Here is an 18,476-nt window from a genome sequence, read left to right as displayed (position 1 = left end):
CACACACACACACACACACGCACACACACACACACGCACACACACATACTGAAGCCTACAATCAAGCTTTAGAAAGTTATGCAGTATTATTGACTGAGATGTTGCATTGTGTTCCAGGGAGAGCTTGGAAACGGCCGTCTAAACTTAAGGTTGCGGAAAACAAGGCTGCCTATGCTTTACGCGTCGCAGGTAGGAGGGAAGCTCAAGAGACTTGCCCCTGGATCTTGCCCTCAGTTTATTCGGCAACAAGCATTGATTAAGCGCAACATACAGTAAATAATGAACAGAAGGTTCTGCTGCAGTCCAGACAGCACATTTTTCAAGCCGTTTCAAGCCAGACGAGTGGGCAGCATACCCTTTAAGCTCTACAGGCCTTACTCTAACTGAACATGCATTTTAAGCATACAGAGTTTAATAGGAGGCACATAAACACTGCTTGACAAGCTGTCTGCCTAATAACCAAACACCAAATCCGTTCCTTGAGCAGAAGAAGAAGAAGACAGTATTGTAAACACACTGCTGTTAACTCTGGTCAATTATGCAGCATCGGAGAAAAAAAGGCTTCAATGCAAATGATTGAGTTGGATATGAAAAGTGTGTTGTCTGCATTTGTATTTAATCCCGTTTTCTCTGATGCTACTATATATAACATAATGCAATAAACATCGCAAAAGTTCCGCGAGGTAATGCGAAAGAAAACAAAAAAATCTTCTGCGTCCCCTAGGGGGCGCTGTAAGATTCAGTTTTGTGGCTTACAAAAACATACATCGAAAGCTAACAAAGGACACAACCTTGTACAGTACCATGACAAAACATGGTGGTAGCAGCACTGGTCAAAGTTTATATCAATATAGATGAAGCTAAATACTGAGCTCCAAAATGAGAGAAATAGTTAAAAGCTGCAAAAGTTGTGATATTTCAGCAGGGGTTCCCTTCCTAGCAGAACACTATCCACACAGCCAGCACTAAATGGATTGGTTTAGATAAAAGCTAAACCATTCACCAGATCTGTTTATGTGTTAGGCCTGGTGAAAAGCCACACCTCAACCCAATTTGGAACCAGTGGAAAGAAGAAGAACTGGCACCAAAGTATCAGTTTCTAGATGTGTGAAGCAGCCAGACGCTTGAAGTGCAGTCAAAGGTTGTTCAACAAAGTGTTAACTTGCAAGGGCTTAACACAATTTTTTTTTTTTTGACCTCCAACTGTCTCCAATGATCTGAAGTTGAGCGTAACCATACTTAACGCAGAACGAAGAAGTTCAAATAGTTTGGAAGGTCTCGATCATGGGTAGAAACTTTTAACACGTTTCATGCAAATTTCGGCCAACAGTTTGTGGTCAAACAACGTTCACGGCATTCTCTTATTACAATAGCTGGAAGTTTGATGGGAAATTAACTATTAACTTCTTCCAAAGCAGGCCAAAGAGAGATTACCTTCTGGCCCTTTTCAGCGTACAATGACCTCCACATTTAGCTCGTCACTGGCTGTGTGTCTACTCATTAGGCTTTGGCTTAAGACCAACACCCAATTAAGTCGCATGACCTCTCAGCAAAGCACAGCCTTATTTCTATGATGGATGATTGGCTTTTTTGAGGAACTATTACTGAACTGGCAGCTTTGTCATTACTCCCCCCAGTGTTTGGATCCCTATTCTTTAATAGATCTCGCTCTAATCACTCAAAGTTTTATGTAAGCTTGAAAGGAAGAAAGTTGGATGGAGAAACTCCTGATTTAGGAGCTTTTTATATTTCACTTTTATTACCTTCCTGAACATACCCCCTATATAGAAACGTTCCCTCCACATCGCCAGCGTGCCGGCGCCAACAGTCTGACACCTCCATTAAATAAGGCAGGTCAGTTTGATCAATCAGGGGCATGGATAGTCTCGCTCTACATCTGGCTCTGTTTGAAACCACAGGGCAGGGGCACCCCTGGAGGCTCATTAGTATCACTTTTTAGAGGAGGAAAATGAAACGCAGGTGAACAAACTTCAGACTTTTACAAGAGAGGGATTCCAGGAGCAGCGCTGACAGATTCCCACAGGGCTCTCTTTAACCCGCAGGGAAAGACTGATGAATGCTAAGAAAGACACGGGGCAGAGATGGATGTGACGAGACGGATGATGAGAACGTGTGTCCAACGTTTGGCACCAGAACAGACTTTGGTTTATAGTTGAATCAATCTTAAGCAAGCCCCTGTAGCTTTTGATTGTTAAAAAAAAAGAAAAAGAAAAAACGGTAAATGGACAATGTAAAAATGACTAATGACTTGAAAGTTATTTAGACCTCAGCTTGAGTTTACAAAGCACAAATTTCAAACTGTCCTTATTTAGCTGACGAACATTAAGTCAAAATGAATAAATCTGTGAGTGAAAAACTAAGTACATCTCACAGGAATGAAATTTAGCAATGTATGCCTAGATGCTAAATGTTTCTGACCCGAGTCTCGGGTCAGATGAGGCCAGAGTTACTGGTTTGATGGTCAGGTCTGGGTTCGAACCCAGTGAACATTCCTGCACAGCTTTCTTCAGGTCCGACCCCAGCAGTACAACCAGGAGACTTTGACTGGGCCATTGCAGCACCCTGATACGATTCTTTCTCACCAATTTAATTTGTTTGCCGTTATATGTTTGAGGAAACTGTCCTACTGACGGCCCACTTTGGTCGTGTGTCAGCTGTGAGACAGATGACCTCACATTTGACTCCGATACTATTGGTGTCCAGTGGCTTTGAAACGAGCCTGCAGCCTTACTAGGCTGCACACACCTGCACAGATTTGCATTTTCCACAAGAGAATAATCCACGTTAGTGCAGAGCGATGGATTTCAAATGGTTTAGAAATGGTTTTATAACCCTTTCCAGGTTATTACCAGAAACAGTTTGGTCATTTACAACTTCACGTGGTATTTATCACACTTCATTATGCTTCAAACTCACACCTGGGAAAAAAAAAAAACTCTGGTGTTTATAGATGAGCTGTAACCTTCTGATGATCAGCTAAACAAGTACATTTTATTAGTAACACCTGGTTGCTACTTTACCTATTAAATCCTGTTAAAAGCAGCAATCATATATATATATATATATATATATATATATATATATATATATATATATATATATATATATACAGGTGCTGGTCATAAAATTAGAATATTGTGATAAAGTTCATTATTTTCCATAATGTCATGATAAAAATTAAATTGTCATATATTTTAGATTCATTGCACACCAACTGAAATATTTCAGGTCTTTTATTGTTTTAATTTTGATGATTTTGGCAAACAGCTCATGAAAACCCAAAATCCCTGTCTCAAAAAATTAGAATATTATGAAAAGGTTCTCTGAACGAGCAATAAAAATAATCATCTGAATCAACAAAGTAACTCTAAACACCTGAAAAAGATTCCTGACGCCTTTAAAAACTCCCAGCCTGGTTCATTACTCAAAACCGCAATCATGGGTCAGACTGCTGACCTGACTGCTGTCCAGAAGGCCATCACTGACATCCTCAAGCAAGAGGGTGAGAAACGGAAAGAAATTTCTGAACGAATCGGCTGTTTGCAGAGTGTTATATCAAGGCACCTCAGTGGGAAGTTAGTAGGAAGGAAAAAGTGTGGCAGAAAACGCTACACAACGAGAAGAGGTGACCGGACCCTGAGGAAGATTGTGGAGAAGGGCCTATTCCAGACCTTGGGGGAAGCAGTGGACTGAGTCTGGAGTAGAAACATCCAGAGCCACTGTGCACAGGCATGTGCAGGAAATGGGCTACAGGTGCCGCATTCCCCAGGTCAAAGGTCAAGCCACTTTTGAACCAGAAACAGCGGCAGAAGCGCCTGACCTGGGCTACAGAGAAGCAGCACTTTGGACCACTGTTGTTCAGTGGTCCAAAGTACTTTTTTTCGGATGAAAGCAAACTTTGCATGTCATTCGAAAAACAAAGTGCCAGACTCTGGAGGAAGACTGGGGAGAAGGAAATGCCAAAATGCCAGAAGTCCAGTGTCAAGTACCCACAGTCAGTGATGGTCTGGGTGCCATGTCAGCTGCTGGTGTTGGTCCACTGGGTTTTATCAAAGGCAGGATCAATGCAGCAGCTATCAGAAGATTTTGAAGCACTTCATGCTTCCATCTGCTGAAAAGTTTTATGGAGATGAAAATTTAATTTGGTCTGGAATCGGCCCTTCTCCACAATCTTCCTCAGGGTCCGGTCACCTCTTCTCGTTGTGCAGCGTTTTCTGCCACACTTTTTCCTTCCTACTAACTTCCCATTGAGGTGCCTTGATATAACACTCTGCAAACAGCCGATTCGTTCAGAAATTTCTTTCCGTTTCTCACCCTCTTGCTTGAGGATGTCAGTGATGGCCTTCTGGACAGCAGTCAGGTCAGCAGTCTGACCCATGACTGCGGTTTTGAGTAATGAACCAGGCTGGGAGTTTTTAAAGGCCTCAGGAATCTTTTTCAGGTGTTTAGAGTTACTTTGTTGATTCAGATGATTATTTTTATTGCTCGTTCAGAGAACCTTTTCATAATATTCTAATTTTTTGAGACAGGGATTTTGGGTTTTCATGAGCTGTTTGCCAAAATCATCAAAATTAAAACAATAAAAGACCTGAAATATTTCAGTTGGTGTGCAATGAATCTAAAATATATGACAATTTAATTTTTATCATGACATTATGGAAAATAATGAACTTTATCACAATATTCTAATTTTATGACCAGCACCTGTATATACATACATATATTTTGGCTGTTGATAAAAAAAGCTACTTGCTTGCGAGGTTCCAATGACGTGCTTTATTTATTTCCTCTTAGATTGATCTCAACAAAGCTTTTGTGATAATTGGACAGAAAGGCTTTTTGGTGGTATTCCTTTTTTTAATCTTTTTTTTACTATATTCTCAATACTGCGTGGTGACAAAAAAAGATAAAAAAAAAAAAAAACTCTGGGCCTCTGCCAGCCTTGATGGGTATTTTAAATTTGGTTTAACTTTCTTTGTTTAATTCCTCTCATTGTATATTTGAGCAAGTTTAGACAAATATCTATTTTTATCTATTTTCTTGTAACCATTTCCTTCCTCATGATGATTACCACAAATTTGCTTTACTTGAATATCATGTTCTCTTGTCCTTCCCACTCTGAAGAGTGTCGTGTCATATTTTGAAACGTGAATGTCTGGATTATATTTCCAAAAAGTTTTGATCAAATAATAAAGAACAGATGAACTAAATTAGGTACATTCATTTTACAGGACTCCTTTAATAAGCTTTGTGAAACACAATTAAAAGATTTTCTTCCCCCCCGCACTGAATAAATGTACTTAAACTAAAGCTCAGGCTACTAAAACGAAGAGCAAACTAATTTTAAGGCCTTTAATACATCTTTCCAGGGGTGCACATAAATGTGAAGGGTACTGCATGTATATCTGTACAAATTTGGAACAATGTGCTATGAGCAAGGATAAAACTGGTTAGATTTACGCAGCAGAGTAATAAACCTCTCAATGTCAAACCCATGCAATAAGTGAAATACTAATTTTAACTGTGCTGGCTTCGAGTGCCTCTATATTAAAAGTGCAAAAAGAGCCATACGCACGCCTGGGAGGCAGAGAAGGGAGAGTGAAAAGAAAGAAAGAAAGAAACGTGTCTGGCTTTTTACATATCTAAAGAAGGACAGGGAACACGTCGTTCAGCCAGCCGTGTGGTTTATCTCAGAAACTACAGTTGTAAAACCTGAGTAATATGGTTCGTATCTGCTAAGTTGACAAAAAGCGCCAGCCCTCTGCAACACAGAGTCGGGCTGTCTCATTTAAGCTCTCTCTGCCGGTTTTGACTGACAGACGGACAAACTGAGTGACAGTCGAGGCGCCGCACCAGACGACGAATGCTTCCCAAAGCTTAGCATCCAGATAAAAGCCACCGCTCGCATTGCTTCTCTGTCACTCACGGCTTCGTGGGCCTGACACGCAGAATGCGTCTCTTTCCGACTCCTTCTGAGTCGGGTCCCAAAGGTGGACAAGGTGAAGGTGGGTCCAGGCGAGTGTGTGTGCGAGTGCGCAGGTTGCAGGCTCGAAACAAAGCAGACAAACCCACCGACGGATTTGTTGACATTTCCGCACCTCGCGAAGCAGGGATAACGCCGGGAGAAAAAAAAGGTCAATTTATATTTGCTCAGTTAATTTCTTTCCAGACTAGACTGGCTGTCGCATCACAGCTGAGTGACTGTATCCTAAACAGAAACAAAGATTAACATAACAAGGCAATCAGGGGAAGCATCCCAGTGTGAAGGTGAGGAGTCATTATATTAGGAGGCAACAAACGAGCGACACGTGAGGCACTCATCCCCGTAGACTCGGGTGCATTCAATCAACTCGCATTTTACAAGGCCATCACAGGCAAGGGTTTAATTGTGTGAAGATGCGCTGCTATAACTATGGGCAATAAAGAAATGAATAAAATGTCACCATAGCGATAAACTGAAAATAGTGTGTAATTATAGATTTATTCTGGGGTATGTTTTTGTCCCGAATACTGTTCAGGTGTGTAGAATCAGGAAATTTCCCGGCCGACGACGCGAAGAAGACCGAAAGATCTGAAAAGCAACCGACCATGCTCTGATTTAAAAACGCTGTAAAACACACGAGAAGGAAAAGCCGGTCGTATGTGTTTGTCCTGCAAGCGTTACAAGGACATTTCTAAGTCACTGGGACTCTAGTAAACACTCTGATGGCTTTCTGGTTGTTTTATTTATTTTATTTTTTTGACAAAATATGTTCTTGAGTTTAAAAAAAAAAAAGCTAAATAAGACTCACCTCGGCAAACTGAAGCCGGCTGAATGTGCTGCCTGGAAGCGTGGTCAGCTCAAAGTTCTTGTTTGGTGCCACCCAGGTCTCCATGATCTCCAGCTTGCTTGTTGCCAGGTTGGTGGCATGGTGCTTGACCAGGTAGCCCTGGAACTGGTCCAGGTGGAAGTAGAGATGCACTGACACGGGGTGGCCCATTGGGAAATACCTGGCACAATAAAGAAAACAAAAAAAAAAGGATAAATCCATTAAGGAAAACCTCAGACTATGGAGCAGCTTTTCACAGATAGGACTGGAAAAGAGGGAGAAAGGAAGCTTTTCAGGATTTATTTAGGTAATGTCTAGAGGGAGTCTGCCTTGCACATGCTAATGTGGCCGGATGCAAATGTGTACTTGCTGTAAAGGTTAGTGGGGAGTCAATGTGCTCTGTAATTGTGTGACACGGTGGACATTAATTCAATGACCTTTAACAGAGATGTAATCTGTCAAAGACATGTCGACAATACAGATTATTCCAGGGAAGTGCTGCTCGTGGGCTGTTAAACCCACACTTATGCGACTGGAGTTTATACGTTTTATTATCTGGGCCTGAACGCTGAACATTATTATGAAGGACACCGTAATAACAAAACTACCCCTTAAATCATCTCACCTGGGTATTCTCATTACTTCCATAACTGCGGGTTCATCTTAGATAAGGATCAGAAACATGATCAGCAATTTAGCAAAGAAATTCAGCACAACATAAAAAAGGTGGAGCATTTTTGTGAGAGGTGAAAAGATGGGCGTAACTTTTGAAAATCTCAGTGCGACATACCCAAACGAGAAGGCAAACCTGCATTTACTGTCTTTTTTTTTTTCCGATTTGCTGCCGTAGCTAAGTTTAGGTCTGATCAAAAGGAAAATAAAAACAATGGAACATTTCGACAGGATATTTTTATACAGCTTAGGAATCTGTAAGTACTAAATATAAACTGATGTAAACATGCTTTTTTTTTTTTGCAGCCCCAGTGCAATTTACTGACTATTTTATACATGTTTGACAGTTCATATGATTTATATATACTTATTAGGTCAATCAATCAATCAATCTGTCAAATTTTATTTGCACCTTTCAGCAATAAGGCATCACACAAATACAAAGTCATAGTTACATGTGTTTATAATACTCACCTACTTTTCCATCTATGCAAGTCAGTACCTGATATCATTTGAAAGCAGCGTCAACAATATCCACACAAAAACAAATATCATTAAAACTCATCCTTTTCTCCTTTAGATTCAAGAATAAAAATAATCAAGCTAGCCAAAATGCACTAGTGGTTGAGGAAGCACATACACAGCGGTGGGGGGGGCAGCCCTGACCTGACGTCACAAATGATAAACACAACATAGCTGAAGCTCGAACAATTTCAAAGATGCGGCCTACTGCGTCATGTTACGGCCTGTGCATTGCAAATGGGACGCAGTTAAAATTAAAGTGTGTGCAAAAGCAAGTGTCTCAATACCTTTGGTAATATAGTGCACCTAAAAACTCTTGCAAACCACAAAGAGAATAACGGCAAACGACATATCTATTGTTAAGTGGGTGTGCGAGTACTGATGCAAAGAAAGGAACAAAGAACAACGTAAGCTGGCAGCACGGAATTGAACTGGGTCATCCAGTTATCTGAAGCAGAATGAAGATCTCGCCCTGTGATTAGAGTGTTTATTTGTGCGTGGCTTCATATGTGGCAGAGGGCTGCCCTGAGGCCAGACAGCCGCAGCAACTTCTGGAAAAACATAAAAGGACTGAGCTGAGAGTGGGCGATGTTGGGGGGCGGGGGGGATGCTCAACAGCTGCTGACTGCTCATGTTCTCACTCCTTCTCACCCAGATTTCTAATCTCTGTGTATTCCAAACTCCTTATTCCACGTTTTCTTGCACACACACACACACACGCACGCACGCACGCACGCACGCACGCACGCACGCACGCACACACACACACACACACACACACACACACACACACACGCACACACACACACACACACACACACCTTAACACAAACACAGTGTTCCCCCCCAGCTCCTCTGTGCAGCAGGCAGCCTCATCAGTATTCAGCTAAAGCACCAAGAGTCAACCAAAGCTAGCAAACGCTACCCTGACAAGCAGAGCAGCAAATACTTACACCCCCAAGGATTGCATTGCACACTCCCCCCAATCTCCTGCTTCGTTTTCTGTGTCTTTCGCCTTTCCTTTATTTTTTTTTCTCCCCCCTCCCCTCTTACAGCTCTCTGCGCTTTCTTTCACCTTGCTTTACCTCGGCTCTCAGGTCTCTCTGACCTGCCTTTCCAAAAAGCCGATACGAGAGGCTGAGCGAAGGGGGCCGGGCCGCAACCTGCACAGAAGCTCCATTCAGGCTTTTACTGCCCTGCCTCTCCAAGAAAGTCACAGCAAGCTGCTATCACTCTCCTTGTTCGTCTACTCTCTTTCACCACGGTCTTATGCAGAAGCCAAGCCACCCATCTGTTAGACGAGATGTATGCTTTGCATGCACACAGCAACAAACGCCTCTGCCATGCGAGAGCAAACTTTGCACAACAGGAGGTTCCTATAAACAAAGTCCTAAGTAATCATGTTTTTTGCTGTGACACACTTCAAGGTAAACCCTGATCGATTGAATCACTTGGCCTCATCGGTAAAATTTCAGACCGATAAAATATAAAGAAGACAGCTCAAGGCACGGGGCCTCGCATCGTTTCACCAGACTAATTACACATTCAGTCATTATGCTGACACACCAGAGAGAGGCCAGATATGTGCGAGTGTAATTTTTATTTGTCTCTATTTTATTTATCTCATTGTTCTTAAAGCTTTTTTTGTGCTTCTTCCAATCCGTTTCAATGAGATCTATGCGAGATTATTAAATTAGGAAAAGCTTTTAATGCAAAGAAGGGAATGCACTGAATAAATAATTGTATTTTTTGAGAGAACCACATCTAAATGTTTCTTTTTTTTTTTAAAAAGACCTTAGAGAATCACTTTTCCACACTGTAGCAGAAGTATCAAACTACAGAGGGGGAAGTGAAGATCCAAAGAAATTCAAACTTTCCAAGGACGTTTTTCTGTTCAAGGAAAACAGGATGCATGTGAACTGTAGCACCTGTCGATTTTATTGAGAGATGTCTTTTAAATAAATAACTGCTGTCTCGTTATATTTATAGATCAAAATCTAAAACAATTAGAAACAGCCCCTACCTGAAGTAGGCCAAGTTAAGAAATGTTGGTAGGTGAGTTCATTAGTTTCTGAGCCCATTACTAACACCATTATGTGATAAATTCATTGTGGTTCCTTTAAATCTGATTGCTTCTTTCTTCTCTTCTCTCACATGAACCTTGCATGAACTTTTATCAAACATATGCTAAAGTAGCTCTCATTCCAAAATGTTTCCTTTATTGTTGTTAAAACATAAATTAGGTATGAAATTTGTACAGATTAGAGTCTATTTAGCTGTAAAACATCTCAATACACTTCATCCGCTGCACGCATATAGCTAAAACTTGCAAATCCTTGACATATGCATTGATGCGCCCAGTGGAAATGGACATTGCACAGGGCGCTAAGCCAAAATCTACTGTCTTCCTTTTCTCCACTCTTGGGGGAACAGCCAATCAATACCAATGAAGGTCTTTCATTTTAGAGCTGCTGTTCAGTGTTGTTTAATGTTGCCACAACATGTTAGTGAAAAAACATTTTCACTTAATGATGAAAGACCTAGAAAAGTACCTGCTTCATCACAGACCATGAGAGCTCAGGATTTTAAGAGAACTAAGAGCAGCATTCAAATTATGGTTCACATTAGAATGTAATATATTCTTGGGAGGACGAGGATGTTCCCCTTCTCCAACTAACTACCGGGACTGTGGCAGGATTCGGCAATTTTTTTTTTTATCAGTAGTTTCACTTAGTAGGAGTATAATTTGCTGATGTAAACACTCACACTGTCCCTGAGCAAAACAGACAAACAGGATTAAAAGCTCAAACAGGATGAATGAACGTCCTGTCACTAAAGATACTGCTATGTGTTTTCTCATTTAACTTTCTCCCTTTGCAGAGTCATTCTTGCTCCTTTCACCCTCTGATGTTTTTCCTCGGAGTCTGCAGGCTCTCTGCTGTAAATCAAAGAAATTGCTGTAATGGCCGTAAAGCCCAGAACATAAACATAAACCTGAGAAAAACCGATTAGATTCAACCCTAAGACTTTATTTAGCTCTGGATCTGGACTGCATTTATGACACCGTGGCATATTTTTCAACAACACCTGTTTTTACATTTTAGTTCAGTTTTGTATTTTTAACCCGCTCTATGACTAGATTACATCTATAAGACTTTTATCCATTTATTTTTCTCTCTCTGTGACCTTGTGTTTTTGCTCATGCATTGGTAATTTTTTTATAGCTTTAGAACCATCTTTGTATTGCCGTGTCTGTGTTATGTTTTCTGACTCTGGTCTTTTAGTATTTATGATACAACAATATAGAGGAGTCATGTTTTTTTTTGCTATAAAGCAAAAAAAAAAAAAAAAGAAAGTAAATATATGAGAAGAACATACTTACTTAAACTCACAGGAAGTTGTAACTGGTAAAACAGGTAAATAAAAGTTTACATTTTGTCTAAACCTGTTTATTGTTGCAGTATTAGGAGGGAGTTTGGCGCCTTTTTCCCGGCGGTCATTACATGAGAGTTCAGGGTAGATTAGTCAAACCTGCATACTTCCTCTCTCACATGCACAACTTTGTCTCAAATAGACGCACATCATTTGTGACCTCTGGGTTTTTAACCATTTACAACTGTCCCCATTGCTTCAATTAAAAAAAAAAAAAAAAAAAAAAAAAAAAAAAAAAAAAAAAGCACTACGTTGCCAAAAAGTATTGGGTCACGACTCCAAATGAATTAATTCAGTTGCTTGAACCAGATAATAGAAAGGCTAATTGGAACAGCTCCTATTACATACCATACATTTATTTTTAGGTACTCTGGTCCTCAAGACACACTGCCTGGCATGTTTTAGATGTTTTCCTGCATCGGCACACCGGATTTCAGATTAACAGGGGCTCACTGAACTGCAATCATCTGAATCAGGTGCGTTAAAACAGGGAAACATCTAAAACATGCAGGGCAGTGTGTCTTCAGGACCAGGGTTGGGAAATGCTGCTCTATGGAAAAGATCCAGTGCCTGAATGAAAAAAAAAAAGACTATAGCTAACCATAGCTGGCAGATTCCTTTTTATTTTTTATTTTTGTTTTGACGTATGGAAACCATGAAATCTGTCTTCCTTTCATCATCATTTTAAAGAACATTTACACTGCAGGCCAGACAGTGGGTGGCAGAGGGGTTTGCTACTGCTTTATTTCCTGCACATGAGGAGGAAATCACACAAAGAGGTGATTGCTTCTGCAATGCCACCTAGATTTACTAAACAAATGAGACAGTCGGTTCACTTATGTGGGTCTAAAACTTTTCCAAAGCATGATGTGGACTGGCCATTTGGAAAACGACCAACAAAAGCAGTTCAACTCAATTCAGTTTATTTGCGTCGTCTCACATCTAATGCCTGCTTTATATGAGCTCTACTGTGGACAAAGTGATGAATTAACTGAGTGATTAACAGAGTGATCTAAGCAATTTTCCTTCTTTTTTTCAAACAGGAGTTTGAAAGTTTTCATTTCTGAGTAAAAAAACAGAACAAGAAATTAAGTTGTAGGTACATTTTGTTTCATTTTTGTAAGAAATGTGAAGAAGCCTGAGTTCTTTTATGGCACTATCTGAAAACGTCTTGACTTGGATTCTTTGCTTTCGAGCCGCTACAGCAGACAGAGTGCCTGTCTGTCTTCATAGAGTCCATTAAGTAGATTTCTCAGCCAAAAATGTGTCTTTTTCAAATGGTCATGCTTTATGGTTGCGCTCCTGTGAGGAGCGTCCAAACCATTAGTTTATCATCTGCTGTTCGCAAAGAACCAGCCAATGAGTGAAGCCAACCACGACGGATGTATGAAATGACGGGCACGCATTCCTGCAGCCTGTTGTTACAGCAGAAAGGAGAGGAAAAGATTTAGGTTATTTTTGTTAAGTAAAGGCAAAGTGATAAAAAATAATCCAATAAAAATGATGTATTCACTAAGAGTTTTAATGTTAATGACATTACAGTCAGCTTAATCAGTCATGGCAGCTAGTCACAACCGTCCTAATAAAAATCACACCAAACCTATACTTTGAATGAAAACAAGAGGGTCCAGCTCCAGTTTGATTACCACCCTTCAATTCATTTCAGGCAGAAATGCAATATTCACCTTCAGACTAGTAGCACAAAGTCAAAATCTGTCCAATTAAAATGCAATTTCAAACAATCTGATTAAAGAAATCACAAAATGATAGTTTCAGGTGAAGAAAAACAGCACTTTGCTTCAAAACTTGATTTCGTTTTAATCCCTCAGCATGTGCAAGAACTGAACAACAGTGGAGAGGAACAAGTCCCCTCTGACAGGAAGTGATGTCGAGCAGAACCAAGATCATGATCAGGCTTGACCAGCGATTCAAGGGGATGAGAGGATACGAGGGAAGCGCAACCACAGATCCGACCGGATGTAATGCATGTGTTCTGCACCATTTTTAGATTGAGCATCCCTGACCGCTGACCAGTTGTTTGAAAACTCAAAAAATTGCATCTTTTTCTAATGACTACTGCACCAAGTGCAACCACATCCAGAAAGCTAACCTGGCTAACTGCTAACAGAAGATGCTAACAGAAGAACTGCATGTGTTATGCTAAAACCCTGCTTCACAGCGACTCCTCCTTCACACACAATGTGAACTCTGTTCCTTATAAAATTAAGAATTTACTGCAACTGTTATTCTCAATAAAAAATAAAGTAAAAACTGAATTTACCTAAAGTTGGTATCGGGAGGTACCAAAACAAGATTAGAGCATCACAATTAGCTTCTGTTTGAAAATTTTTTATTTTTTTTGATAAAGGAAAACCAAACTAATAACAAAATGACACCAAAAGGCAAGTACATGAAATTGACGTACAGCCTTTTGTTCATTTTATTTCAACCGCATACAGTGTGTTTACAGCACTCTGAAATTCATTCATTCCTACTAATAATAGACCAAGCTGGCTTTCTGACCTAGATAGCCTAGATAGCCTCATTATCGCAGAGATAAATTGATGGTGTCATATTGTGTTAGAAAATGAAAGGCTTTAGCCAGGCCTCCCAGTTGCTTATTGAAGCTATCCATTGTTATCCTATTTCCATGATATGTGATCTTATGAGGCGATGCACCAGGAGAAACGCGGAAGGCCATTTATGTGCCGCGCAATGTGGTTTCCAAAGCTAATAAAGGTGCGTCTGGTTTCCGAGAAGACGACGAACTGGACAAACACAAGCTGCAGGTGTGTAATAATAGCAGCAATTACAAGAGTGGTGGTAGTGAAATAAATGCTGAAGAGATACATGCGTGTGTATCGGTAAATGTACGGGGCTGTTTACCCTCTCAAGCGTGCACATTTTTAGGAAAACCAACCTGCAGCTGTGATCGTTTGGGTTCCCCTGAAGCGAGGCCGCAGCCCTCACCAGGCCCATCCGCGTGAAGGAGTGGTAATACGTGAGCAGCGTGTCCGACAGGCTGGCGACGCCATCTGGCTCGTCGTAAACATTCTCCCAGTACGAGTTCAGTCCCAGGGTCCCCTGGGGGAGCGGTCCAAACAGGTAGGCATCCAGCTGGTTCACTATCTCCTGGTTCACGCTGGCCTCAAACTTCCTGGCGAAGAAGGTGGGCCGCACCGTTTGCTGCAGAAACGCAGAGCGAGGCGGGAGGCGAGCAGAGGAGCGAAGCAGGGACAGAGGAGATAAAGAGAAGAAAAAAAAAGAGGAGAAGATTATTAAACGGTGGTGAGCCAGGATGTGAGGGGAACGAAATGTGATGTGTGAGATACGTGTGGAAGTGATAGGTGGGCAGAGAAGAGAGAGAGAGGGAAAAAAAATGCTGATAAGAGGTTGAGTAGGGGGGCGGCTGAAGGCAGCAGACCGAAAACGAGAAAAATCGTCTTCTTAGAGATTTGTGAATGAATTAGAATCTGTATTAAATCAAAATTGCCCTCTATTTGGTCTCACTTTTCAATCTGCAAATACATTTGTGTTAAAGGCTCCCAGTGGTAATGTGTCAGTATAACCAAAAATGGCTATGAAAAAAACTGAAAAAAAAAAAAAAAAAACTGAGGGTATTTAATGTTTACACAATCTATATAGATATCTAAAAAATGAAAAGTTAAGAAAAATATTTAAACTTTAAATCAAGAATTTATATTATCCCTTATCTCATTCAGCTTATTTAAACAGGTTTGTTTTGCTTTGATCAATGATTGCATCCAGTTCTTTCAATATTTACTTACAGTAGTTTAGTATAAGACTGTTTTGCATTTTCTAAAGCCAGTTTTAATCTGTGTTTTGGATTTTTGTCCCATCAGTCTAACCTAAACTGAAATATAGAGGATATTTCAAAACCTAAGAGCTCTATAGCAACTGCCAAGCACGGTGGTGGTAGTATCATACTGAGGGTCTATTTCACTGCCTGCCTGTGGCACTAATGCATTGCAGTCGAGCTGCTGCTTGTCAAAGGCATATTTACTCAAATATTAGGAACAGTGTATGAATATATTGGAGCCCGGAGAGGATATCCACATACAAACATTTCAACCCTCACCACCCAGTTGACTTGAAATTCACCACAAAAACTACAAGTCACTCACAACATCGCTGCCTGATGTTGTAGTTAATAAAAGAAAAACTTTCAGGATCAATTGAAATTTAAGATAGGTAGGGAAGAAAAGAAAATCTCTTATTTCCCAGCTATCTGCATGTAAATTTGGGCAGAGTTGGAAAGTGTGATTCAACAGAAACTTCCATCTAACATGCCCCCGTTTTGTCTGTCTGAGTCTGGTCTTTGCCTCCGATTCATCCACATCTTTTTCCACTTCTTTGTCCACGCCACGTCGCTTATTCTGTGGTTGATGATGCATCATGAAATTTGCCTCCTCCACAGCTTGGCTTTGACACAAACACATCTAACATTAGTCCCAGACATCAAACTATTTATCTTGCAGTACCAAACACGTTGGTGTTACCTGCAAAAAAAAAAAAAAAAAAAAAAAAAAAACCTTAACCGATAAAAGAGGAGACCTAATGAGGTGGCTGCTCATTTTCTTGGAATTCAGTTTTTTTTTCTCATGTAGCAGTAAGTGTGGGATGATGTACGGCAAGCCGGAGGTGTTAAATTAAACATAGATATGCTTCCAGAGTGAGGAGGGGCCCCCGGTTCACATTCTGTGGAGTCGATTGAAAGAACTGATTCGTTTATTCTGAAGCATGCTAAAGTACATCTTAGTACAAAAAAGTTCTTTATTTTAGCGATTCACTTCCAATTCATGTATTATACAAATTAAATACACAAGAGTCTGACACATTGTCGGCGTTTGTTTCTGCTAATCTTTATGATTGTGGCTTACTGCTAATGAAAACCAAACTTCAATTTATCAACAAAGAAAAACAACAACTGCATAATAAAAAATAACATTACAAAAATGTTATATTTTGGCATTTTTCTGGCTTACACAATCTTGAGAAAATTGACTTGGCAGTCGTCCATCAAATTTTCTGCTTCCCGAAAATGCGATATTTACATTAGAATAGTTTTTAACACATGAACATACTGCTTCAAAGTATGTCCATGTGCATTATGTGCACTCGACACTTGGTTGCGACTCATTTTTGCATAAATTACTAGAGAACGCAGCAGGCTGTGGAGGCAATCAGTCTGTTGTTCTGCTGAGGTGTTCAGGAAGCCCAGAGAGCTTGAGAAGCCGCTTTTAGCTCGTCTGTGTTTTCGGATCCGGTGTCTCTCGTCTTCCTCTAAACAATAGTTCATAATTTCTCTCCGAGGTTTAAATCAGGACAGTTCGCTGGCCAATCGGTCACAGTGCCACTAAGCAGGTATTCTTGATGGGAAATGAAATCAGCTTTTCCATACATCTTGAAAAGCAACAGGAGTGTTGCACCCTGGAAATAGTTAATTTAGATTATTATCATTTTTCTTTAAAGTTATGGATAAAACACTAAATTAATTTACATAATGTATTTTATTTGCAAATTATAGATAGGCAGGTGCACAGACTTTATTGTAGACTGTGCAATTTTATTGTTAAAAACATTATGTCTAGTTATTTTTGTTCAGGCGCATAAGTTTTACAGAATTTGAGGTGGGCGCTATGTCACTGATGGCATCAAAAGTAGAAAAATAAACTCTGTAATTTGACTGTCATCATCGGTGCATCCATGAGGATAACATAACATTTCTGTGAATTTTTTTTTTTTTTAAGTTTTATGTAATATTTACATTTTCTGAAAAAAAATGAATTTGGATTTCCATCAGCTGTAAGTCATAAACATTAAAGTTAACAGAAATAAACCATTAAAATATATCACTGTGTCATTTTTTTCCCAGAGATAACAGGGAAAAACCTGTAACTAAATGATAACAAAAAGGTCACACACTCTCTCAAGTTCCCCCAAGAGAATTGACTTTAAAATTACTTTATTTGAGACTTTTTCCTGTCTAAATTGTTACTTAATTGATATGAGATTGTTTACAAGATATTTCTTGTTAGCATTGCTTAATCTCCTGCGTTTTTCTCCACTGCGGTTGGCCAGGACGTTGGTCCAGCTTGCGAGGGTTTTGAATGCGGTTCATGAATAAATGAACATCATTACTAAAATAATTTATAAGAGGATCAGTTAGTCCTCTCACAGGGCTGCTTTGTTTCCAGGGTCAGACCTCACTGACACCACGTCGAATGCCAAGCGGACCCCGCAGCAGCGCCAAGGAGCTCAGGGCAACGTTTTGGCACCGGTCTGCCAGGGACAGAAGCGAGACAACCGGGTTTGGCGGAGGGAGCGTGGAGGTCAGTGTGATGGCTGGTATTTGGAGAGCACTGCACATGAAGTGACTCACCACATGAAGGATATGAGTGAAAATGAAGCTCAGCCAAGGCAGACTGTGTGTGGTTACTTTGTTCTTTTCTGTTTTAAGAGCCGCCTGAAAGTCAAATAGTGAAACAAAGTTACTTTATTTGTGATAAGCTGGCCAAATCCCCCCCTGTCTCTCTCTTTGTCTCCCAATACCAAAGGCAAACAGGACCTAATTACAGCTGCTGCTGCTTTTCTCTCCTCTATCAGGGTCATCCTAATGGAGATGTGATTTTGCACATATTGACAGTGAATGCTGTGGGACGCCGAGCGTGAGAGGACCGGTTCGTTTTATTACGATTGACTGCTGTTGATTTTCTACTAAATGCTGCACTCATGCATTAAAAGGAGACATTTATTTATGTTGATTTTAGCTTTTTAAACTGTCCCTCAGGAGTATGTCTGATATATGTGTTGGTAATTATTTGTGCGACCTTTGTTTGACCAAAATAACCTTTCTGAACATTTGTAGTTTAGGAGAAGAGCAAAAGAAATAGTGGAATCCTTTTGCTCAACATCAGCAATAAGATAGAAAAAAAAATGCTTTTAGTTACATTGTTGTGAAGTTTGTCCCAATTAGATTACTTATGCTATTGCTTGTTT

The 18,476-nt window shown here is 40.2% G+C and overlaps 1 protein-coding gene across 1 annotated transcript in view; it reads right to left on the bottom strand.

The window, feature by feature from the left end:
* The window catches only part of xylt1 (xylosyltransferase I), a 103,314-nt gene that overhangs the window by 14,868 nt on the left and 69,970 nt on the right, over positions 1 to 18,476 (bottom strand). The window contains exons 8-9 of the mRNA XM_015001799.2: positions 14,377 to 14,642; positions 6,813 to 7,011 (exon numbers count right to left, since the gene is read on the bottom strand). Coding sequence (XP_014857285.2) covers positions 6,813 to 7,011; positions 14,377 to 14,642 — 465 coding nt within the window. The remainder of the gene's footprint in view (positions 1 to 6,812; positions 7,012 to 14,376; positions 14,643 to 18,476) is intronic.

Source organism: Poecilia mexicana, unplaced genomic scaffold (assembly GCF_051168715.1).
Source record: "Poecilia mexicana isolate PSO_F unplaced genomic scaffold, ASM5116871v1 scaffold_1, whole genome shotgun sequence".
NCBI lineage: Eukaryota > Metazoa > Chordata > Actinopteri > Cyprinodontiformes > Poeciliidae > Poecilia > Poecilia mexicana.
This window is presented reverse-complemented; position numbering and strand designations above follow the sequence as displayed.